At 35.4% G+C, this 25,535-nt stretch overlaps 1 protein-coding gene across 1 annotated transcript in view; it reads right to left on the bottom strand.

The window, feature by feature from the left end:
* Positions 1-25,535, bottom strand: part of STAG1 (STAG1 cohesin complex component) — a 327,098-nt gene that overhangs the window by 184,465 nt on the left and 117,098 nt on the right. Inside the window, exon 5 of the mRNA XM_010947702.3 lies at positions 992-1,088. Coding sequence (XP_010946004.1) covers positions 992-1,088 — 97 coding nt within the window. The remainder of the gene's footprint in view (positions 1-991; positions 1,089-25,535) is intronic.

Genomic DNA, 25,535 nt, shown 5'->3' with positions numbered 1-25,535 from the left:
AAAAATTCACATAAGCCCTGCATTCTCAGTTTTCTGAACTACAGAATAAAAATCACATCTGCCTGATGGGAGTGTTAAACCAATATTAAACCAGCTAATGTGTGTAAAGCACACAGCTTGGCACATACACGTTATTAAATAGTAACCAGTTTTATTACACTTACGGCACTGATCACCTTAGTAAACTATTAGTATATTTCTCTCTTTTTCTTTGCAATAAAGCTTCCCTTAAAAATTAAACATACCCTAATATTTACTGAGGCAGAGACTGTCTTGGTAATATCTGTATACTCTGGAACAGTGCTTAGTATAATGTAGGTAATATAAATATCTGGTAAACTTATTATGTCAATATGGTGAGTGATAACTTGTTTGCAAATAAGAAAGCTTTCAAGAAATCAATTTGATCAGCGATCAAAGATCACTATTCTTTTTGTATTGAAAAGCAAAGAACGGTGTTTACTAACTGATTTTCCTCCATACAGTACAACTTAATCCGTTAAGATTTATTCTAGAGAAGAAAAACATTTATCATTTATGTATTAATATAATGAAAATAAAATTTCACTTTTAACAAATTAGCTATGGATTCCAAATAACTGTAAACTTAAGAAATCTCATTTTCATGTTACTGCAAACAAATTTTTTAAGATTCAAGCATTTCATCTGTAACATGAGGATCCAAAATAATGAATGTTAGCAACTAGCACAGTTGGCAATATGGAGCACAGGTAAAAATAATATCACTAAATATTAATTATAAAAGCTTATAATCTAAAAAGCCAATTCATAAAATCATTAATTTCAGATTTTCTTCAAAATATCAAAAAATTCAGAATCTATTATTTTATGAGTAAAACCAAACCAGGAAAAAAAGGAAATAGCTTTAAATAATAATTTTACCAGAAAAAGATTAGCACATAATTCCAGGAAATCTGACACTGCTGGACTGACAGTCTCAATGTACACCATTTATTCCAACATTCTGTACCTCGACATCCTGAACACTGGATAAAAAAGTTGATTAAATCCAGAAGTGCGATGTCCCTGTCTTGTTTATATGATTCAATCCAGTCATCGACCACGGACTGTAGAAAAAAATAAATAAATATGAAACCTTTAAAAAAAACTGATACTATAGCAAATAAATTTTCAAAAGTTTCTGATTTTCCATATATGTCTATTTAAAACAAGAAAACTACTTACCTAAAATTCTCTCTGTAGCCAACTAAAAGTAGATTCCCTCATTTTGAAAAGCAATTCAAATGTGAATTACTAGATTTGTTCAAAATAGAGCACAATATAAGCCTGACTGTACCAATTCTATTAAGTCCAATAATTATTAAGCAACTTACAGATACTAATATTCAAACCATATTGTGAAAATAACACAAAAACTAATTGCCCTTATTCATAAATATAAGCTTTCTAAGTATCACAAAACCTAGCAGTACATAAAAAGAGTACACACATATACAATAATGCATTTTTTCCAGGAATGCGAGGATGTCTCAGAATTAGGAAATCAAACAATTCAATTTATCAACAATGTAAAGAAAAATAAATAACTGTACTACCAGCTCTCAAAAAAGTATCTGATAAAATTCTGTAGTCAAGCTTAAAAAAAACTTTCTAGATCAACTAGGGTTCTGTGATATGTTGGTAAACAACATAAAGACAAAGACTAAAAATATACTTGTTCCTGAAATCCTTAACGCACTTCAGCTCTAAAAAGGAATGAGGCAAAGTTGCATCCCTAACCATTCAACACAGGTTTTAAGTTTTCAGTTTATGCAGGAACTAGTAAAATAGCAGTAAAGCCAACTCCTTTCCTACAGTTGCTAAGAAAATTTAAGAACTTCTACTAAAGTGACTCAAAAAACTAATAAAAAATTTGACAAATAGCTGACAAAAGATAAATGCACACAATAAATTTTTAACATTGACAATATAGAAGAAAAATAAACAGATTGAGAAGCCTGTTTACAACTAAAATTATCTAAGAATAAATTCAAGTAATGTACAAGTTTTAATTAAGAAAATTATTTTTATTGCTGTGAGCTACCAGAAGATCTTGTATATATTTCCCTGTGCTATATAGTATAATCTTGTTTGTTTATTCTGCATATGCCTGTCAGTATCTACAAATTTTGAAACATATATGATATAGAAAATAACCTATATAAGTTTCACATACTGACTTTTCTTAAAAAAGCTTAGTGTTGTATCAGTAATGTATTTCCAAATTGTTAGATAAATTTAATGTGATTCCACTTAGCATACTAGGGGCAAAACTATTTGAGGTTTTTCCTGGGCAAGCACAGAAAATATATGCAAATAATTTTTAAAGTTGAAGACATTTTTATTTTTGTTACTTAGGTATAAATATACTTTAAGTTATATCTTAGTAAAATCTTAAGTTACTCCTTGATGAAAGTTTATAAATACATATACCTGTGTGACCATAACCAAGATGAAAATGTAAAAACATTTCCAGAACTAGAACAGGCTGCCTCATTTCCCTTCCAATCAGCAACCAACATCAACCCAAATTATTCCTTAACAGTTTTTGATGTTTCTGAAATTCATATAAATAGTATCATGCTGTATTTGATTTCTTTCAGTCAAAGCTAAATCAGTGAGGTTCAGCCATGTTATTATGTGTTATCAGTAATCCTTGTTTGCACTCAACAGTTTTATTTTGTCAATATGACACACTCTATAATCCATTTTACTACTGATACACTTGAGTGTTGTTTCCAACACATTGTCTGACATCAACATTTTTTCTATTGCATATATACCCAATAGCAGACTTATTAACAAACAGAATACCGTGTATGTTGAGTGTTAGTACACAATGTCAAACAATTTTCCAAAATTGGTGTATTAAATTACACTTCCACCAGCAATGAATGATATTGAGTCCTCCACATCCTCACCAATACTGTGTATTATCAGCCTTTTTATTTTAACCCATTCTGATTGAGCATATCCCTTTCCCTTCTTTAATGATCTCCTCTACTGAGTAATAACCATATTTCCTTCTTCTCTGTGAAAGAGATGACTTTTTTGTTAACTGTTGATGTACATAACACTCTTTGTTTCTCTGTTTCATCACATTAGTGTCTGGGAGGTGTTGTTCTTAAAGTACAAAGAAAATATAATGATGGTAGGAGAGGGGGACAAAAAGAAAGAAAGAATGGCATGATACATGTTCAAGGTTCAGCTTTTTTGCATAGCACGTTTAGGTCCTGTTGGCTAGGAATGGTGGTGAGGACTAAGAATGGATAAAGCAGGTCAAGGGTGACTTTGAGACTGAGGACAAGTAGAAATGTTTGGTGATCCAGGTAATGAAGTGTGGCATAAAGCAGAAGAGGAAACTATTTCCCCCTTTCTACATGAGGTCCAGCATTGTGAAGGCACTCTGAACATGGTGACCAAAATTTTTCTTTAGCTCCCAAATTTATAATCCCACCAGTTATATATGAAGAGCCTGAAACACTGAATAAGACTAGTGAGGAGGGACTTGCATTAAAAATACTAAAACAATATAAAAATACTGAAAACAATATAGATTAAAAGTAATATAGGACTAGAAAAGTAATTAAGGCAAGAAAGCACAGAAATAGATCCAGGTATATTTAAAACTTAAGCTATAACAGAGGAGATATTTCAGGTTTAGACAGAAAAGGGTGGTTTATTTAATAAATGATACTGACATGATTGGTTATTCATCTGGAAGTTGTATCTTGTTAAAAGCTATCAGAGAGGTATAGGGGAAAAGGAATCTAAACAACTAAACTCCAAGAGATAAGCCTTTCTTACACTGACAGAAACTGATGACCGTGAGAGGCATTGCCAAGTTGGGCATAGGTAGGTGGACAATACAACCTGTCATAATATGGCTTGGTAGGGATAAGAAGAAGATAAAACAGAAAACTACAGAAGGCACATCAAAACTAAATAGCTGGGAATATTCAAATAAAAAAAATTAAAAGCAGCCACAGAGTACACATAGGAGACAAAAGGATAAGAAATATGCACATTTCTCATCAAAAATAATGAAAGCGAGTGGATAATGGAATGCCATATAGAAAGAAAGAAAGAAAGAAAGAAAGAAAGAAAGAAAGAAAGAAAGAAAGAAAGAAGAAAGAAAGAAAGAAAAGAAAGGAAGGAAGAAAGAAAGAAAAGAAAGGGAAAGAAAAGAAAGGGAAAGAAAAGAAAGGGAAAGAAAAGAAAGGGAAAGAAAAGAAAAGAAAAGAAAAGAAAAGAAAAGAAAAGAAAAGAAAAGAAAAGAAAAGAAAAAAGAGAAAAAAAAAAAAACCTGCCCATCAGTTAGGCAGAAAACACAATGCCCCACAAAAATCAACAACCAGACAGCTATCCAGGAACAATACTAGCTCCAGGAGACTTCTAGAGTCTACTGAGGAAAGTTTAAGGTCATCAAAACTGAGAATAATCACATCAGAAGAAAAAGAAGGTAACTTCATTTTGCCTGCATCATCCCATCCCCCAAAATGATACTGTTCAGTGCTAAGAAGGAACCTCCCCGTTATAAAGAGTTCCTCTTGCCAAGAAAGGAAGTGTAAGGTTAATGACCAGCTTCTCCAGTCTCACAGTGCACTGCACAAAGGTCCTGCTTTGGTTTCACCCCACCTAGACTAGCAAACCTGAGATGTATGAAGCTGGCTAGGAACAAGGAATAAAAGCAGAAGCTATTACTAGCAGACAAGCAGCCCAAGGGATCAGAGTTCACAGAGACCTGCTCTTCAGAAAAACTCAGCAAATTTCACCAACAAGGAAGCCAAAGCCCAGCATGGTCACTGTGGATTCCCCACAGATCTAAACATCTTTTCCCCTGCAGGTATTTGTGCTTGCTGATGCCAACTGTCTGAGTTCCTTTCTGCACACTTCCTCTGCCAATACCAGACCTACACTATATGCACTATTCTTTATATATATAATATTTATATAACATAAATACATATATAAAATAGAGGTGGGGAGGGAGAGAATATAAACATAGCTCTCTGAAGCTGCACAAGTGTAAGACACCAACCACCAGAGCTTGAGAGCCACACTTGCAGGTGTTAGGCTAGTATTCTGCACTTGTGCACTTGCAGCTTCTGCAGGTGCACAAGTGCAAGATACCAGCTTACCACCACCCATACACCCACACTGAACCTCACCACTGTGCTCATACTCAGGACTTGCCACTCCAATGGTGCACTACTAGCCTAACGTCCACCACTGCCCTCCACTGTAGTGAGCATGCATGGTGGGTTTGGAGGGAGACAACAATGCTGCCAGGTAAGTGTACCTATAACCAAGGCACCCTGCAGCTGCTGCTTGTAGGCCAAGATCAGGCCCTGCCTCCTGTCACTGACCAGCACCCCTATGCCTACCTGTACTCAGCTGTTCTAAGCTGGGCATGGCACACCCCAGACAAACCCCCATCACCAGTCTCCACTGCAGTGTGGTCATCTGCGGGGAGACTGGACAATCATAGAAGAGGACACTGACGGCCAGGGACTCCACTTCAGCCAATGAGTCGACAGTTGGTCCCAACCCTTGCTATCTGCACTAGTCCTCATCCCTACAAGTACGTCTGCAACTGGCCTCTCCCACTACATAGGCACCTGCAGCTGCCCACCACAGCCTGCCCTGGTCCCTAGCCACTGAACCCAGAGGCACTGCTTAGGATCACAACAGATCCTGTAGCCACTGCAGATCTCCCACAGTGCTTGTCAAGAATCACACAGTTGTCAGTGGTGTGGACCCCAGTGGCTGGAGCCAAAGACACATTACGCCCCCAGGGACCCAATGCTGCCACATGCCCGTGTACCACTATACCCAGGGTCACAGCATTATCCTGTGTGCTCTTATCCACAGGTGAAAGGCTTCCCTTATTAAATTCAGTCAATAAAGTCTGGAAGAGGTTAACCGCTTCTTCAAATGCACAAACATGAAAACAAAGCAATAGGGATTATGATGAATTTGGGAAATAATATCTGCACCAAAGGGATACAGCATGCCTCTAGGAACTGGCTCAAAGAAATGAAGATCCAGGAATTGCCTAACAAAGAATTCAAAACAACTGTCCCACAGATGATCAGAGATCTACAAGAGAACACAGATAAAAAAGTTAATGTATCAGGAAAAAAATACAAGAACAAAATAAGAAGTTCAACAGAGAGACAGAAGACAAAAGAAAAACCCAAACCAATTTTGAAACTGAATACAATGACTGTACTAAAGAATTCAAAATAGAATCTCAACAGCAGAATTGAACAAGCTGCAGGGAGAATCAATGAGCTAGAACACAAATCAACTGAAAATATCCAACCAGATGAGAAAAAAAAAAAAATAAAGAATGACAAGGAATTAAGAAAGCTGACAACAATTATGGGATACCATCAAAAGAAATAGTATACACATCATATATATCAAATAAAAGGGGAGCGGAAACATAAAGTCTGTTCTGGCCAGTACCTTCCTAGAACTTTCTCCACTATGAAAAAGAAAAAATAAATTTCTACAAAGTAGCCAGTCACCTCTTTCAAAATCTGCCCCTCTGGCTATAACTATCTATATGCCGCCTTCTTCCTACACAGAAAAAAACACTCACCTGCATGGATACTGTAGTGGGGCAAAAAAATAGTATAGTAAATATTGTAGATATTGTAGTAAAATATTTTACTGGAGCCAAAAAAAAAAAAGCAATCTTAATGTCTATAAAAGAATGTTTCACTAAATTATGGTATATATGTACAGTAGAATAAAATGTAACTATTAATACAAATGAGCTGTATTGATATGTTAGCACTAATGATACAGAAAGTTATTTGTGATATATTAAGTGAAAAGAGAAATGTGTATGGTTCTACTGTTAAAATAATGATATCACACACAAGCATACAGAGTAGCATAGAAAAAGATATGAAAAAATTCAAACTGTGAAACTGATAGGCTTGCCCTCAATTCATTTTAAAAAGTTTAAATTTAAGACTTTACTAATAAGAAAATCTCTGAGAACTTAGCCACAGATCCTTAAAAAGCCAGCACCTGAATCACAGACTACAGTCAAATGACAAAAATCATGACATTTGCTATAATAATGATTTTATCGTATTATAATAGAGGACAGTATAAGAAGAATTTGAAGTAGTTAGAAATACACTATTTTAAAAATTGAAAAACTATAGAGAACACAGAAGAAATGTCAAGGCTAATAAGAAGAAATAGAAATATATGGACAGAAGAGTCAATGTTGTCATTAAAAATGAGTTTTAAATCTGCCTTTAAGCTTCTTATAAACTAAACCTAAAAGAAAGATAATCAATTCAATACAGATATCTACACAGTACACTGAGTGCACATTCTTCAATCTGTATTAGATAAATATACTTCTCTCAGCAGGCCATTTGATAGAAACTTGGTTAAGCAGGCAAGGTCACAGAGAGCATTCTATACTTTGCTGAAGAGTAGATTCATTTGCTTTGGAAAAATATAAGCAGATCACAAGATAGTTACTTTGTAAACTAAACACCCTAATTAGGAATCTTAAATGAATAAAGGGCCCTCCCTCTTTCCAACTAAGAATCACTATATAATAAATTAATATTTAGATGATTTTTAACAGCTTTAGCAATTTCATATAACATGTCTTCTGTGAATGCAAATAAATAAATACATACATACATACAAACTGCATAGGTAGACTGCGAGTTCTTTATTATTTCATAAAACAAGGCTGTTATTTCACCCTAAGGTATAAGCTAAAATGTTCTCAGTTTTCAGAGTTCTCTAAAAGCTGTTTTTCCTTCTTGTTGATTTTTGTGTTTTAACTGACTGCAGCTTCTGGCCAATCTGATTATATCACTGTCCTTTGACACAATTATATCATTGCTTAAACTTACAGAAATTTGTTTTTAAGTTAAGATAAATGGTGTGACCCATCATGCGACAGGCCAGCTTTTAATCCAGAGTTAGGAATGGAATCACAGACTGTAATATCATTTCAATGTCATTTTCCAGAAAAAAAAAAACACAATGCCCCATGCCTGCATGCACAGCATATTTCATACTTCTACTTGATACTGATCTTAGTTTTTCCCTTTTGTTTTGTATTATTCTGCTCTTGAAGTACAAAGTACTGTCAACAAGTATACTTTTCAATTTAACCTGATAACCTAACTAGGTCTGAAGCTGACTATTACAATAGTGATGTCTAAACAAAACAGTACAGAAATGGTACAGATAAATTAAAATGATATTTTCAATATCAATCCTCTTAATGCAAAGTTTTTATATTTTTGGCCTCAGAGGAACTGAGGCGACCATTAAAATAAACTGAGTTGCCTCCTACTCGTAAGGCTGGGAAAGCACTATCCAATGAACAGAACTGTTGGTTAGTGTAATACTCAGGAATGGAGACAACGGCAACACCTATTATACATGAATTTGGTACCAACAGAGGGGATCCTAGTAATTGGACTTGACCATCCAAATTGAAAAGAGCCTTAAGAAGTCAAAGCAAAATAACAGGCCTGAAAGACTCAGCAACAAGAAGGAGAAAAGAAAAAGTAAATCAGGAATCTATGAAACAGATGGGAGACTTAAAGCCTTTCTGGCTTTAAAAAGAAAAGACTTTCTGGAAGTTACAGTTTTTTTTCAAATTTAAATATTGGATAAATTTAAGAATAATCACTATAGAAAATGAATTTATTGCCTTAGAAGTTTAGTGAGGGGAAAATTCTCAACACAAAATAAAAATACAGAAATGGAATTCTTGAGGAATAGAGTAAGAGACTTGGTAGATATATCTAAGACTAATGAGTACACACGTTTCAGAGGGGGAAAAAAAGAGAAGACAATTAAACTGATCGTTATTAGAGGGAAATTGACCTGGTCAATGAAAGATTTAAATCTGAACATTAACATGGCCTATCTAATTGTTGCCAGAATCAATGGGAAATGACACATATAAGCATGTCCAGGCAAAACTCATAAATTCCAAGGAAAAAGAGAAAATCTTACAAATGTCAGGACCAATAGTTAAAGTCAGACAACATACACAAACTCCACCTCTACATACAGAGCATCCAATCTGCATTCAATGCCACACTCTTAAGGAAGCAAACAGAAGTCAATGCCAGACATTTGAGGAAAGCCTCTGCATCAATTGTCAATTTACTGCACCTCAGCTCCAAAGATACTCTACAGTAGCTGCTCTATCGTAATGAACTGGACTTTATAAGCATTTCTCCTTCACAGTAAGCACTATGTTAAGCTTTTATTAGCATAGAACTCTGGAAGGACACTGTAGAAGGAAATGGGCTTCTCTCCCTGGGTTCCATGTGTCAGAGTTTAGCTTTTCTTGCTCTTGCTGAGTGTATGAAATGAAATCCAGTAGTGGTCTGTCCCAGGCTCATGTCAAGAGTGTGCAGTCCTCTGGCAACTTTCTACCCCAGGCTGAGGTTAGTGATTACCCTCCTGACGCAGCCCTAGTGACACAGACACTGGCGTGCTCCAGGTCTCATGCCGGCATCAGTGCCTCATCTTCCATTGTACAACTGTCTACCATACTGAACATAACTGTATCTCAGAGTATTGTTTACTGCTGCCCAGCTACTGTGAGCCAGTTCTGGTTAAGGCAATTCAGTGAACATCTTCTGTTATTCAATAGGCTGTAACTCTATCTTCTCCAACAACATCTGAACCTAGCCTGGAGAAGGGAAGTCCCCTCTTCCAAGGGTGTCTTTCCTTGTAAAATGTCCTTCAGCCCTCATAAATTCAGTGTTATCTTTACATCTTTATAGTTACTCTTCTAACATAGTTTAACAATTATGTAAACAAATTTTACCAATTCAAATTACTCTGTAGTTTCTGACTCCTGATTGACACCAGATTGGTATAGAATTAGTCCCAGGAATGGTTCCAGATGATGTACTAGTGAAGATGAGATTTGGGGACTCGTCTGGTCATGCCTTTGGGATTAAGCACAGGGCTCAGCTCCTTGCCAAGGAAATAGGATGCTAGTAATCTATGGCATGCAGTAGTTCAGAAAATCAGTGAAGCTATTACTTGTGGTTCACTGTGATGAAGCGTCAATTCAAGCACATGCCTGAGGAACTTAAGTGGCTGCTATATTTGCCACTATGATAGTAATGATGACTGTGAGGACAGCAGTGTGAGATACTTTTGTGTACAATGGAGCACCTTTGAGAAAATGACAAGCTCAAGTCCATTAACTCTCAGCTTAGGTCACAGTGTCAGAACCAGAGAGCTTCCATGATTCCCTTACAAAAATCTTTCTTGTAGGTATGGGGCTAATACTGCTGAAAATCAAGCTAAAAATTTAATTGTGTAGGTTGCTAAATTACAACAGTTGAATTCAGTCTCACCAACTTTTGCATTAAAAAGTTTGCGTTTAGGAAAGAATGGGATCCTAAAACTGGAATGGAGACATCTAGTGTTGGTCCTAGATGAAACTAACAATTTTGACCCTGTTCCCACTCCCCCAAACCCCGCCAGTAACCGACAGCCTCCCATACCAGTGGAACTAGCTTGCTTCCCAGCATCTAAGAACACCAGACTTCCTTTATTTAAAAACCCTCTGATAATCTCACCAGGGCAGATGCCTTGAAGGGGGATGCTCATTCTCCTGAAGACCCACCACAACCAACCCCTGTTGCCATTAGGTCCATAACTAGGGTCAAAACTCAGCATGCTCCAGGGGGAAAGGTACACACGATGACCCAAGAGGAAACAGCTTACATACCCAATAGATACTGAAGGACCATGGATTGCAGTAGATGCCTAAGTATTTGACCAAGGTGGGTGGAATATGCTACATCAGAACAAATTCACTGGCATGGGTGCATTCATTAGCAATATCAGATTTAATACATTAGTTCGTGTAGCTGGACATGACTATAATTATTATCTAATTGGTGCACTAAAAGTTGGATTTAAAGGTTGTGATGCCAGAGCTTTCCTGGCATTGATATGGATGGAGGAAAGAGTCTAATGATTTAGGGAGTTAGACTGTATTTATCATGTGAGAATTTCATACTGCTTTTCCTCACCTATGTTACACAAGAGGGCCCAGAAGGCAATGAGAACATTAGTGAAGGGAGGAACTACATCTACATCCTTACAAAGGTCTGTGTTTACTCTCCTTTGTAAGTCTCATATGAGTGTAAGGTATGTAGCCATTAAGAAGAGCTCCCAGGTTTCAATGGAGATGATGAGATCCAAGGTAACACAGCCCAAGTGGCCATACTTAATCATCAAAGACAAGGTGAGCGCATTACCTAAAGGGTAGTAGGGATGTACTCGTCAACAGAATGACTTGGCCTATAGAAATGTTTGGCAGTAACTGATTATAGTACCCCTAAGAACAAAATAGGTAGACATCCCAATAGAGTACTGTAATTTATATAACAGGAAAAACTCTAGGTCTAATAGCCAGAAATCTGTGTCTCTAACAGAGTGGATAGTTACAGCCTTACCACCAGTTGCCAAAACTGGGTTAGCTCACAGATCTAGAGTCTACTGAATAAAGTGGAAACCGGACCCCTTGAAAAAATAAAACCCTGCATAATTACTGCAAGTCACACCACACACCTTCCCCTATTCCTTCTCCAGAGACTTGCAGCCATTAATGAGAGGTACTATGCACTGTAAAAAGAAAATATTTACTGTTAGTAATAGACATTGTCTCTGAATTGCCCTTAATTCCTGGCACTGTGGCCCACCAATTAAATTATAGAGGTTTATGGTGATACATGGGTTAGGTGATAGATGAGGTTGTAACTCCAGTCTGACTGAGTGAGCCACGCTGTTATTAATAGACACTATCTCTGAAGTGCCCTCAATTCCTGGCATTGTGGTCTCCCAGCTAAATTAGAGGTTTATGATGACACATGGGTCAGGTGATACATGGGATTGTAACTCAGTCTAAGAGTGAACCCAAATGGTCCAGGGACTCATCCTATGGCTATTCCCCCAGTTCCTAAATATACACTTGGAATAGAAATACTTGACAACTGGAAGAAGCCCACACTGACTTTCTGACCCATGGGATAAGAGGCATTACAGTAGGAATATCTAACGGGAAGTTAACCTCCTTTCCTTATAAAGATAATAAACTACAAGAAATACTACATCCCCGTGGTAATTACAGAATTTAATCAAAGACTTCAAAGAGGCACAGGTGGTGAAACCTATTATACCCTCATTAGACTCACCAGTTTGATCCACAAAGTAAGATGAATCCTGGAGAACAACTATGTTTCATCATAAACTTAATCAGGTGGTTACCTTCACAGTAATTGCAGGCCCTAGCACTTGAAATGCAGCTACTAACCTGACTAATGTCTTTTTCTACAATTAACAAGGACCACTCAAAGTTGTTTTTACCTGCAATAGACAAAAGTATACCTTTCAGTGTTACTTCAGCACTATGTTAATTTTTCTGCTCTCTGTCATATATAGTTGTCTTGGTTATCTATATCTCACAATCTGTGAGAGTCAGAAGTCTAGATACAGCTCATCTGAATTTTCTGCTTAGGGTCTGACAGGGCTGCAATCAAGGTATGCTACATTCTCATCTGGAGGCTCAAATGGGAAAAAATCTACTTCTAAGCTTATGTTGTTGTAAGAATTTATATCCTTGCAGTTGGTTGTAGAACTGAGGGCCTTGACCTCCTGCTGGCTATTGCCTGGAAACAACCCTCAAAGGACCAAGAAGTTGCCCACAGTTCCTTGTCATGGGCTTCCCCAATACAATCACTTGCTTTGTCAAGCCAACAAGGAGAATCCTCAGAGCAAGTCTGCTAGCAAGACAGTCTTTCATACAACATAGTGCAATCACAGAATTGCCCTCCCATCACCTACGCTATAACTGGTGGTTAAAAGGAAGTCATAGATATCAACACAAAGGGAGGGGTCAAGAGCACAAATATTACGAGGTGGGGATCACCAAGGGCCACACTTGAGTCTGCCCACCACAACAGTCCACAGATACCTTGATCATCTTTACATTACATAAAACATCACACTAGTTCACTATTTTGATGACATGTCCCAACCACTGAATGCCCAGATACTTAACTGAGGTGGTCACGGGGCGCCTAATGTTTTTAGGAGGTTATCACCCACCCTCTATTTTTGTGTATGTCTTTCCAAGGCTTTGCTTGTCCGTACTACTTTCTGTTCATCATACCTAATAAGCACAATGCTGTGAAAAACAACAGTAAATAATTATGTAGAGTAAATACCAGGTAAAAAAACTAAAAGAAATGAAAACGTTACTCTGAGGAGTAGGACTGGGAGTGGGTACAGAAAGACATGACTGATTGCTATTATAATCACTGTACTATTTGATTTTTCTAAAAAAACATGTATATGTATAATTTAAATAAAAATAAAATTCGCTTTCTAAAAAGAAGAAAATAAAAATATGGATCAAGAAACACTAGGTGAATAAACAAAACCAGAAAGGCTGAAGTGGCAATATTAACATCACATTGGAATTTAAGATTAGAAGCAGTAAACAGGAAATAGATATTATATAATGATAAAAGGCTAAATACAGAAGACATTTAACTATGCTTAAGTTTGTTTTCATACTTTTCAAATTCTCAAATCCAATAATTTTTCATATAATTTCTTCTGTTTTATGATGTCATTGTTTATATTTAATTTTTTACTACATTTAAATTTTGGTGCAAGATAAGAGGTGAAAGTCTGCTTTTTTGTTAATCAGTTGACAATTATGAAGAGAAGAAGCAGATAGGGCACATTTTTAAACATAAATTACATTATTATTTATACTTAGGTCTGTTTGTGTTCAACTGATCCATATGCCAGTTGTTGAGCCAATCACTTACATTAATATTTTCTGCAGCTTTATGATATAGTCTACTAATTGGTAGAGATTTTTTTCAGAATTTTTTTGGCCATTTGTTCTTCTCAATCACTTTAGCAATTTCAAAACCAGTCCCTAAGATTTAGATTGGTGTTGCATTATATACATAAATAAATTTTAAAAGATTTTTAAAGGAAATAAAAATAAACAATAAATATTTAGAAAAAACTACTGACTTCTAATCAAAAAAACACAGAATTCTGTGGATTAAAAATGCCACCATTTAAAAACAATTTTTTTAATTGAAATATAGTTGATCTACAATATCATGTTCAGGTGTACAGCACAGATGATTCAGTTTTTCTTTTTCAGATTATATTCCATCATAGGTTATTATAAAATATTGGATATAATTCCTTGTGCTATACAGTAAATCCTTGTTGCTTACCTATTTTATGTAGAGTAGTTTGTACCTGTTAGTCCCATACTCCTAATTTGTCCCTTCCCTAGTTCTCTCTCCTCTTTGATAATCATGAATTTGTTTTCCAGGTCTGTGAGTCTGTTTCTGTTTTGTATATAGATTCATTTGTATAATTTAAAAAATTCTATTGAAATGTAGTTGATTTATAATATTTACAATATTATATATTATAAGTGATTTACAATATTAAATATTATACTTTATTGAAATATAGCTTCAGGTATACAGCATACTGATTCAGTGTTTTTACAGATTATTCTCCATTAAAAGTTATTACAAGATAATGGCTATAATTCCCTGTGCTATATAAGATATCCCTCTTGCTTATCTAGTTTATACATAAAGTAGTTTGTATATCTTAAATCCATACCTCTACTTTGCCCCTTCCCCTTTTCCCATTTTGGTAAGCTACTAATTTGTTTTCTATATCTGTGAGTCTGTCTTGCATATACATTCATTTGTACTATTTTTTAGATTCCACATATAAGTGATATCATACAGTATTTGTCTTTCTTTGACTTATTTTACTAAGCATAATATTCTCTAGGCCCATCCATGTTGCTGCAAATGTCAGGAGTTCATTCTTTTTTGTGGCTGAGTAATATCCCATTCTGTATATATACCACACCTTCTTTATCCATTTGTCTGTTGATGGGCATTTGGGCTGCTTCCATATCTTGGCTATTATAAATTCCTGCTATGGATACTATTATATATAAACAACAAGGTTCTACTGTATAGCACAGGGAACTATAGTCAATATCTTATAATAACCTATAATAAAAAAGAATATGAAAAGGAATATATATGTATATATAACTGAAACATTATGCTGCACACCAGAAATTAACACACTGTAAACCAACTATATACTTCAATAAAAAAAAAATTGCTGCTATGGACAATGTAGGGCATGTATCTTTTCAAATTAGTGTTTTTCTTTTTTCCAGATACATACCCAGGAGTAGGATCATATAGTAGTTCCATTTTTGTCTTCTGAGGAACCTCCATACTACTTCTTCACAGTGGCTGAACCAATTTACATTCCCACCAACAACATACAAGAGTACCCTTTTCTCTGCATTCTCTCCAACACTTGTTACTTGCAGACTTTTTGAGGACAGCTATTACGACAGGCATGAGGTTATTAATGTATTTGTCAACTATTTACTAAATGCTGAATATATGGATTTTACTGTGGAAGGTGGTACAGCAGATACAGAAAGTGCTTGCCATAGGTCCTGATATCCAAAACCATTTAATCTTGGTGGTTCCTGGGGAGAGGGTGGTGGGGACAGGGAGGGGCTCAACCTATCATTAAGTGTCGAACTAGTATCTGGTATGAGGGAAGTCTGTGCATTAAACTTGATTGGAAGAGGCTGTACATACTTTAAGGAACACTAAGGGAGTTTGCCTCACATCGAACAGATGCTTTCCAAGTAATAGTTAACTCTGACCACCTGTTTTCCAGTAAGCCACCAGCAGGAGCTGACAATGGAAAACTGAAGAGAAAATGCTACTTGCTTATGATGTCAGACTTTAAGTCTGGATTCTGTAAACCAGTGATTCAAGATGTTTGTATTTCATGAACCAGAAAATCTAAAAATGTAATTCGAGAGATAAGCAAAAAGTTGCCAAAAATTTAATAGTTAAAAAAAAAAAGAACAGAAAATGAGAAAGAGATACTCATTACTTGCCTTTTTCTCTTTTGCATGTCAAATAATTTGTGGAACTGTTCTGAACTGCTATGCTTCCTTGTATAGTCACATTACTCCCTTACTACAAGGAATAATGGTGTCAAAAGAAATCAACTAAGAATGTCCAAATGAGTTATTTTTATCAACCTCAACATTTTATTCTAAGCAGCATTTTCTTAGATAAATTCTCTAACACACATTTTAAAAGAACACGGTTAATTTGTAGTAAGGGACATTATATTATGCTTGGCAAGGTCTTTCTTGGCTCAAAACATGACCTCACAGAAGTCTTCTCCTTACAACTTTCTCCAGTCTTAATCCAAATTTTAACATGATGTACTCTAGAATTCCGTACAATATCTACAAATACAAAATATAGTATCTACAGAATCAAAACCACTTCAAGCCCCAATGAAAGGTGAGCTTTGAATTTTATCATAAACCAAGCATAACTAAAATATTTTGTACCACAATACACTGACATAAATCAGCCTCATTTGATTCTCCCAAGAAGCCTAACAAGCAGGATTATCAACTACTGATAAGGAAACTACAGGCGGAAAATGTTTAGTGACTTTTCCAGTTAAATAATGACCACCTTCCTTGTCTTCTAATAGTTCAGTATTTTCCCCACTATTGAATAATGGGGGTCAAGTTTAGGTTGCAAAGCTAAAAATACCTGTAAAGCATGCATTTAATTTCCAATTTTAAGCCAAATTTATTTTGAACTCTGAAGCCAGTAAGTCTCTTAAGATGACTATGTAATCTGTATCATGTACAACCATTTAAAACACAAAGTTATACTATTTTCTTCTTCTTCTGTAAAATAACTACACAGTTCTTGGTTTCCTTCTCTTCACTCTTTCTTCCACTGATTCTCCTTCCCACCTATTTCCTCCGAAAACATCTAGAACTATAAAATTCCTCTACACATTCAACCACTTCACAAAATCTGTCTCTACCTCCTTGGCCCAAACTGAAACTTGGCTATTCTCCCCATGGCCTCAGAATACTACAGTACTTCCTTTTTCTGTGCTTTACGATAACTGCTGTCTCCTAGCTACCATCATATTCAAGCCGCTTTGTTTTTATCAGCATTCTAAACCTTTAAGACCCTTGCCAGGTGGCTTACCTTTGTACTTCCACTCCTCCTTTTTGTGATACATTAATTAGCCTCTAGAGTCACCCCTCTCTCCACCCCCAGTCATTCAACCTTTGTTTCCTGGTTCATAGTCTTCCTCTCTACCCTAATCAAGCCATCCTGAGCCATTTCAACAATGTTAATGAAAGTACATCTAATATCTTAAGATTCACAGTATTTACTTCTCTTAGTCTGAAAAATCATCAATATTTTTACTTCAGACTTTCAATTCACAATCAAGACATCTAGGAACTACTCCATCTTTGAAATCACTATATTTCCATACTATCTGGTATGATCTCTGTCCATTTAGCACATAATGTCTGATACCCACATCATGTCTTTTGAACCTCATCAAGATCTTTAGCCCTCCAACCTCTTTATCTTGAATCATTTCTTTACCTATTCCTGGGGTGTCATTACAATTTATCACACAAACTAGAACACTTACAGAGTGAAAGAGGGTGCTATGAATTATTATGCTAGAAAAAAATCTATCCTAAATCCTGTATCATTTCAGTCTCTTGCCAGTACTGTCAACTGCCTTGTGTTGAGGTTGGTTCAAACACTAATAGAAGGTTATTCTGGAATTTCTGCTCAAGTAGCAAAAAGTGAAGTTAAAGTTATCCTAGTTATTTTTTTATCTTCCATTTTATTTTGGAATTGATTGGTTCCTTGTGTGATTTATGAAAAAACTATGTATCAGAAACATTTTATAAATCAAATAGTTCTAAAAAGATGTTTTAAATAACATCTTAAAAAAAATCCTGCCAGTGTTTAATATAACTGAAGAATAATCTGCTAGTGTATGCAGTGTAGGGGAAAAGTGTGAAATAGCTGGCTGTGAATAACCAGGAAGGGATAGCACAGAAAACAAATCTAAGATGTATGAGTGGATATGATGACACGGATTATCATAATAGGTAACTGTAGTGAAAATACACCTGTCTCGATGTTAAAGGGTGAGTTGTCATAAAGTTGGCAACAACTCTTTCAAAGTATTGAATATTTGTCTCTAATGTGTCTTCTGAAATCAAGATACCTAAACTATGAAATACTGGTATTTCATAAACAAAGTTAGGCTATCGATATTGGTAAATGATTTATCATTTTGCAGAATAACCCTCTCTAGTCCTGTTAATTACACCCTTCTTAGTTAAAATATAGGATCTTAGTGAAAATATAGATTAATATTTGTCAGATCTACTTAAAATGAACAGGAAGAAAACACCTAAGCACAATCAAGTTTAATGTCACAAGATGACAGAGCTCACAAAGAGAAACTAGCAAAAAACATACTAAGGTAAGTATCTCTAAGTGATGGGTAAAAGCTGGAGTTTTAATAGGGGATATGGAGTTTTTAACTTTCTGAAGATGTGTGTTCACATATTTCTGCAGCCAGTTAGGAAACATTCATATTGGGGCCCAATGATGCCTCAAACAGCACCACATTTATAAACACATTCTAAGACTGTGCTTGTCAGATTAGTCTTTGTCTTGTTTCAAGCAACTCAGAACCCTCAAAGGACTACAACTACTGAAAAGGAGTTCCTGGCACAAATCACAATGTACATTTTTGTTCCTTCCAATGAACAGTAAATCACATTTCTAATATTTGGTTACAAAGCTACAGGAGGAAAATAAAATAGTTATATGAAGTCATACTGCTACAAATTTAGTCCTCGATGCCATTAACAATCCTTTTAAATATTGCAGACGAATTTTCTCTCTGCACTTATTTCTTTAAAATCAGTTCCAAAATTTTATCACTCTCCTCATCTATGTTCATGCTTATCAAAAATTTCAGCTTTGATTCCAGGTTAAGAAATCCTGTACTAGATCAAAGGTCCTCATCAGGAGGAAACAAATCTCTTTTGTCTTCCTGTCTCAAAAGCTTAGGACCAAAGCCTAGGAAATATAAAAGAATTACATCAACATATATATAATTTTCTTTATAGTCTGGAAACAAATCCTGAAAAATATTTTTTGAAGGGTTCTGTTTTATACATGATTAAAGTTAGTGTATAGAGTAAGAAACTGCACAAGCACACTCTCCAAATTTACTAAGGTGGACAAAAGAAGAAATCCTAAAAAAATCTCATTTATACCTCAATATATCTTTATTTATATGATGTTTCCTGTATTTCAGTTCCTACTTAAGGTATTTTGACCAGAAGTATTAAAATAAGCTAGGTCCCCTCTTTTAAAATAAAGCTAGTATAAAGCACCACATTTCATACATTTAAATATCTATGAACAATTTATAAACACATGGAAGTATGTGTACATAAAGGCTAATTTTCCTTAAGATAACTTCATAAAATAAGCTCACTATATACATATATAATCTTTTATATATATATTTGACTATCATCACCACAAATACAGCAACAATCTTATCTCTATTTACCTAATAGACCCTAGGTCATCTGCATAAAATGTGATATACCTGCAGATAATGCCTTTGGAAGATTAGGGGATATCATAAAGAAGATTAATAATATCTGAAACAATTGGAAATAATATCCTAAGTTAAAGCCACAAGCTTGACATCAGCAAGCACACAAAAAATAACAACAACAATATGTTTAATAAAGCTAGACACATGAAAAATAGTAGGTACCTTTGGATATAATTGAATAGAGGTTGTGAAAATTCCTAGAGTTCCTAACTTTCCTTAGGACTTCAATTCTAAATAACTTATAGGCAGTTAGTGCTCTTATCCTAGCACCAATCAACAGGTTTTATCATCTATTGTTTCAAAGAAATAAAATAAAAATATTTACTGCATACCTTCCCTCTGTAATTATCTAAAAGTAACTATAGTATAGTAATTATGTGTTCTCCCCTCCACAGTGTGTACCAAAGTGGGTAACAAGTACCCAACTACTAACTACATTCTGACTCACCCTAGTACTGGTAAGTCCCCATCAATGGAATGTAAACAGAGGAGCCTAAAGCTCCATCCTCTCTCTCTTTCTCCCCACTGAATGCAAACATCATTGAGGCTCTAAGGTAAAGAGAAGCCAGAAAATGGAAGGAGCACAAATCCCTAAGTCATCACATGAAGGAAAGATGCCTAATACTAATTTTTATATTGGAAGAGCACATAAATGAGAAATTAACATAAATGAAAATTAATGTCTGTCATGATATGCCACCAATATTTGAAGTTTATTTTTTACAGCATATATATTACTCTAAGCGTGTAGCTGCTAGAATTGTTGAGCAGGTTAAAATATCTCCAGAGTTAATTTCACAGATTCATTCTACCTATACAGAAAACTGAAAACTGACTCTTAAATATTAAGCAATCATTTGAGGATTTTCAAATAGCTATGAAATGAAATAGAAGTTTCTGTCCTCTGCCCTAAAACATTTTGTATATTTTATATATTACTTTTCATTCTAGGAAAGTGGGGGATAGCAGAACTAAAAAAGCACTTTAAAAAATTAGCCTAGAGTTAACCACGTATGTTCTTAGGTTAAAGCAAGAGTTAAACAGACTCAGGGAAGATCAAAAACTTATCATTTTAATGTTAACATCTTTTCGCATGAAAACATTAACATTGCTCAACAAATAGCAAGCACAAGTATCTCTTAACTTATTTTTCTACTGGGTTGGTAATCAGTAGATAAATGTAAATATACATGTATCCTGGAGAAACAGTAAACAACTTAGTAATTAAAATACTATGTAACTAAACAAAAAACTAAGAGAAATGCTGTTTGTGTTCAGAACTTCTTACTCTTGTTCTCAAATAACCTAAGAGGTTTAAGGACTCAACTCATTATGAAATATTCTGGACCAGTTCCAAATGTCAGTTTAAGATATGCACAAGATGATGAGATACGACCACGGAACTTAAACAATGAAGGAGTTTAAAAGTAACCCAGCTGAATCTCTAAAAGGGATCAACAATGACTATTGTATAAAAATATAATAAATTGTGGGGAAAACTATGGACTACAAAATCTGAAGATTTCTGAAGTTCAAACTAAGATACTGTGACTCTAAGATATGTGCCCTGGTTTCATAGTACCTTGACTGATGTAACTATTTCATTTATTCAATTAGTATTTTTAAAGTTCTGTTTACTTGAACTTCCTCTTATGTACAACCTCCCCCAGGATTAAAAAAAATAATAAGTTAGCTTTTTTTTTGGGGGGGGGGCATAATTCTGACACAAGTTCAAACGCTCTTTGCTTTTATGTCTTCTTCAAGTTTTATTAAATTTCATTTAATTTGCTATATTAAGAAAGTCACAAAAATTACCAATTACAAAGTATACACAAACATTTTTACATAATAAAATATTACTAATATCAGCTATAATTGGGGTAAGCTGAAGAGTAAGCCCCAACAGTTTCTGGACAAAGTCTCTTCTCAAAAAAATTAAAATGTATTTAGGCAACTAAAGTAAGATTCCCTTTTAAGTAAGAAGCGTATGTGTTGGTGATGTAACAGAGAGTGATATGACTGTTATGCAAACCCGAATAAAGCCAAATTTTCTTCTCACTAAGTGTAAGTCCACAATAAACTAGTAGATAATTCGGATGAAGATGCTTTTCTTTCCTTTTTAACACCTAGAGCTATTCCTCACTTAAAACTCATTTAAGCTATCAAACGGTATTCCATCACTTTTACATGATCCTGGGATGTTATACTAACCTTTTATTTTAAACATAATCAAAGATAACATTCTTGTGTTTGCCTTTACTTTACAGAATGAAATTTCCTGTCCCTGGACCAAGAGGAAGAAGGAATATTAGAAATAGCTCTTCAAGAGAAGTTGGGACATAAAGCCAGAAAATGAGGTAGCCCTGAGACAAGAATTATTAGGATAAAGGGAGGAGGAAAAGGAGAGGATGGTGATGAGGAAATATCTGCCTCGGGTCAAGAATTAAATTTCACCCTGAAGCGGTCCTGAACACTGTCCTCTTATCCTCCTCACTATAGAGCTATGCTCAGTTGTATATTCAATTCCCCTAGTCCTTGAGTACTACCTTCTTGTACTTCCCCAACTTCCTCCTGAAGATAATCACCAGGGTTGCAATGCCAACAAAAACAGCCACCAGGACCACCAAAATGACAATACTGAAGCTAGCTGTCAAAGTTTCCTGGGGATGGGTTGATCCCCACGTAGGGATTACCAGCAGAGGACTTCCAAAAAGTCTGAGATTGCTAACACCCTGGAAGAGTAATTCAACCCTACCCTCCTCTTAAAATAGGCAGAGCTAGCAATATCCATCTCATCAAGGTCTTCTGAGAGATGATCTGTTGCTGCTGAATAGTTGGTGGGCTGCTTGTAGTACCAGCATGTACTTGGAATATAGGCAGCAGTGACCACAAAAGAGCCACTTCAGCTCAGCTTCCCAGTCTGTGTTTAAAAGCACAGGCATCCTGGCAATGATACTTTTGCAACAACAGCATTGTGTTGAAGGCTCAGGTCTTCTTTTTCCAAATTATGGATGCCCATCAGGTTTACCCACCAGCACAATGACACCTGGTTGCACTGTTGGGCCTTCAAACACCATTTCTGTAACATTTGGGGCTGTGCAGGCAATCAACATCCACAAAGGTACACTTGCTAGGTTTTACCAGGCTTTCGCCACCCTTGTGGCCATTCATGCACGACTTTATCTGCAGGAACTAAGAGGTCAAGAATGAAGCAGTTCACCTTAAGAGCCCAGCGCCTGGCACCAGCAGTGTTCCATCCACCTCCCCCATCTGTAAAACATCAACTTACTCATGGGACATGTAAAGTGTAATGTGGCTGGCCATCACCATTAGAAGGAACATTAGGCCCAGACTTCCCACAAGGGTCAAGATAGAGGAATGTGAAATAGATAGGAAAGAAAGATATTCACAGGGCTTGGAACAGGATCCAGTGTCTGCTGCCTAGGGGAGAGACTGCAACTGTGCTGCCCTGGCAGCTTCTTTCTTTTTAATATGTAAAATTCATTTTTGAAAAACATCAAAATGTATAGCTGCTGAAGTTATGATTATGTGCGCTGTAATGATTATTAAAATATTAACAATTTCAATTATCTGACATCTACTTGATGCCATGGAAGAGACCAGCTATCCAAAATCTTAACATATGAGAGAAACTATCTTGTTTCAACAACTGTTATTTGCAGTTTTCCACTACACTTTCAGCTCAACTTAATCTAAATGTTTTTATGTTACATTTAAATTTGCATTATAATGTGGTTAAAAGTCAGAACAAATGTTTAAATATTTTTTTTCATGATTTTAAATCCTGTACCTAATATCCTGCACTGTAGTGGTTGGCACGTATTTCTTATATTACACTCAAATATTGCTTCCATTCAAGTAGTTATACATTTGTTTAGTTCTGTAAGGTTTTACTCTTCATCTTCATTGTAGTATTTTTTCCTTCAATATTTCCTAGCCATCTCTGTTATAAAGGTTCGTTTCAGTCAACAGTATATTTGTTCTCCTCTCTAACGTCTCATTGCCATTTCTTTTATAATTACTCACACTTCTTAAGACATTCTTCATCCATTTTAATACTTCTTGAAACTTAAGCTTTTCAGTGACTATTCAGAAATTTAAAAATTATTATACATACTTCCATCCATTTTAGTAGTGGCTCAGAAAAGCATACAATTCCCATATAATCACTATATAACTGTGAGTTCAAACACAAGAGGTGAGATTTTAATAAACTCACAGATGCTTCTTCATCTTCCTTGGCGTTGTCATAGAGTAAAACTCGCCTACCTAAATCTTGTGGGAGAACTCCTCTGCATTTGATACCCTGAATCTTGGCATCAAACACATTTGTAAGTTAAGAACTAGAAGAAATCAAAGTCCTGTGAAATTTCATACTTTTTAACATCAGAACAAAGCTTCCTCACTAAAAGAGAGAATGACTAATCACAGACTATCTCCTAAGATATCTTTATCTTTCCCAATCACAACTTACATGGACAAAATAAATTTTCCTTTCATAGTCACCTGTCATAAGCAGAGAAGACCAAACTGTGTCATTAGGTATACTTCATTCATAGACTGACTCTAATTTCCTACTCACATAAGTTATTATTACCTGTACATTAAGGCCAAACAGTTTTCTTAGCATTAATCAATAGTTTGTCATGGTTTATTAATAGATCGTTTGATGAGTATAGAGGATTTCCTTTCCCTTCTACAATTAAAGCGCCTACAAAGGGAAGGGTCAGGCAAGTTCAGTTCATATTGTATCCCTTGTGCCTAACCCAAGCCTGAAACAAGAATTCTCAATGAATTTTTGTTGAATGAATCAACTGTAGTCCAACTTTTTTAGATGACATCTGGGGATACAAAATGCAAATGTCAATAAATTACAGAAATTCATTTTAAATGCTTACTAACTCATAATTACTAAAGCAACAAATATCAGTTAGATTTAACAGTTTGAATGTTTCAAAATTCAACATGTATTCAGGGTCATGCATCCAAAAATCACAATGTCCAAACTAAACTATTCCCATACTCATCCTCTAACACCTATACTCTTACAAATTCCTTTTCTATGACTATCACCAAGGTAAACAACTAGGGAATACTTTAGATTCTCTCCTCTTTCTCATCGTTCAGAAGCATTCTATAGCCTTAATATTTATATAATCTTTCACTTCCTCTTCACCCTCACCGACAATATAAATTCAAACTTTCATTACTTCCCAATTGGATCAGTTATTTTAAAAAAAAAAAAAAGCTTCCTAAGTCTGATTCCTGCCTTACACACCCAAATCATCACCTAAACTGCTTCCAAAAAGGTTATTTCTAAAAATGCTAATATGATCAAGTCATTTTCTTTCTAAAATGCCATCAATTTCACAATGCTCAGAATCTAGCCTCTCTTAGCTCCATTTTTCTTAGGACATCTTACATCCTCTGTAGTAGGGGTAGAAATTTCATTTTTGCATGTCCTATTTCTATTATAACAAGTACATTCTGCTACTGCCTAGCTAACTCCTACTCCTCCGTCAAGTCTCAGGTCAAGTTTTAGCTGTTCAGGCAAGCCTTCCATGATCCTGGCCTCTACAAAGGCCTAAGTGAATTTTCAGTGTTTTCAACCCACTCTGTATATCTCTCCTATTAAAGTATTCCATAACACCTGTTTTCCCATGACACTAGACTCCATGAGGACAGAACTGTGATTTTATTTCTGTACATTCAGGAACAATCTAGCCCCTGATGACAGGAAGTGCATAACAAGTATCTATTAAGATAGTACAACTTACTCTTTCTGATAAGGAAAAAAGACTAAAAGACACAACGGTCATTAATAGTCGTAGAAATCAAGGGTTTCTGGAATGCTG

This window comes from Camelus bactrianus, chromosome 1 (assembly GCF_048773025.1).
Source record: "Camelus bactrianus isolate YW-2024 breed Bactrian camel chromosome 1, ASM4877302v1, whole genome shotgun sequence".
NCBI lineage: Eukaryota > Metazoa > Chordata > Mammalia > Artiodactyla > Camelidae > Camelus > Camelus bactrianus.
Note: the sequence above shows the minus strand (reverse complement) of the source record. Positions and strands in the feature narration are given on the sequence as shown.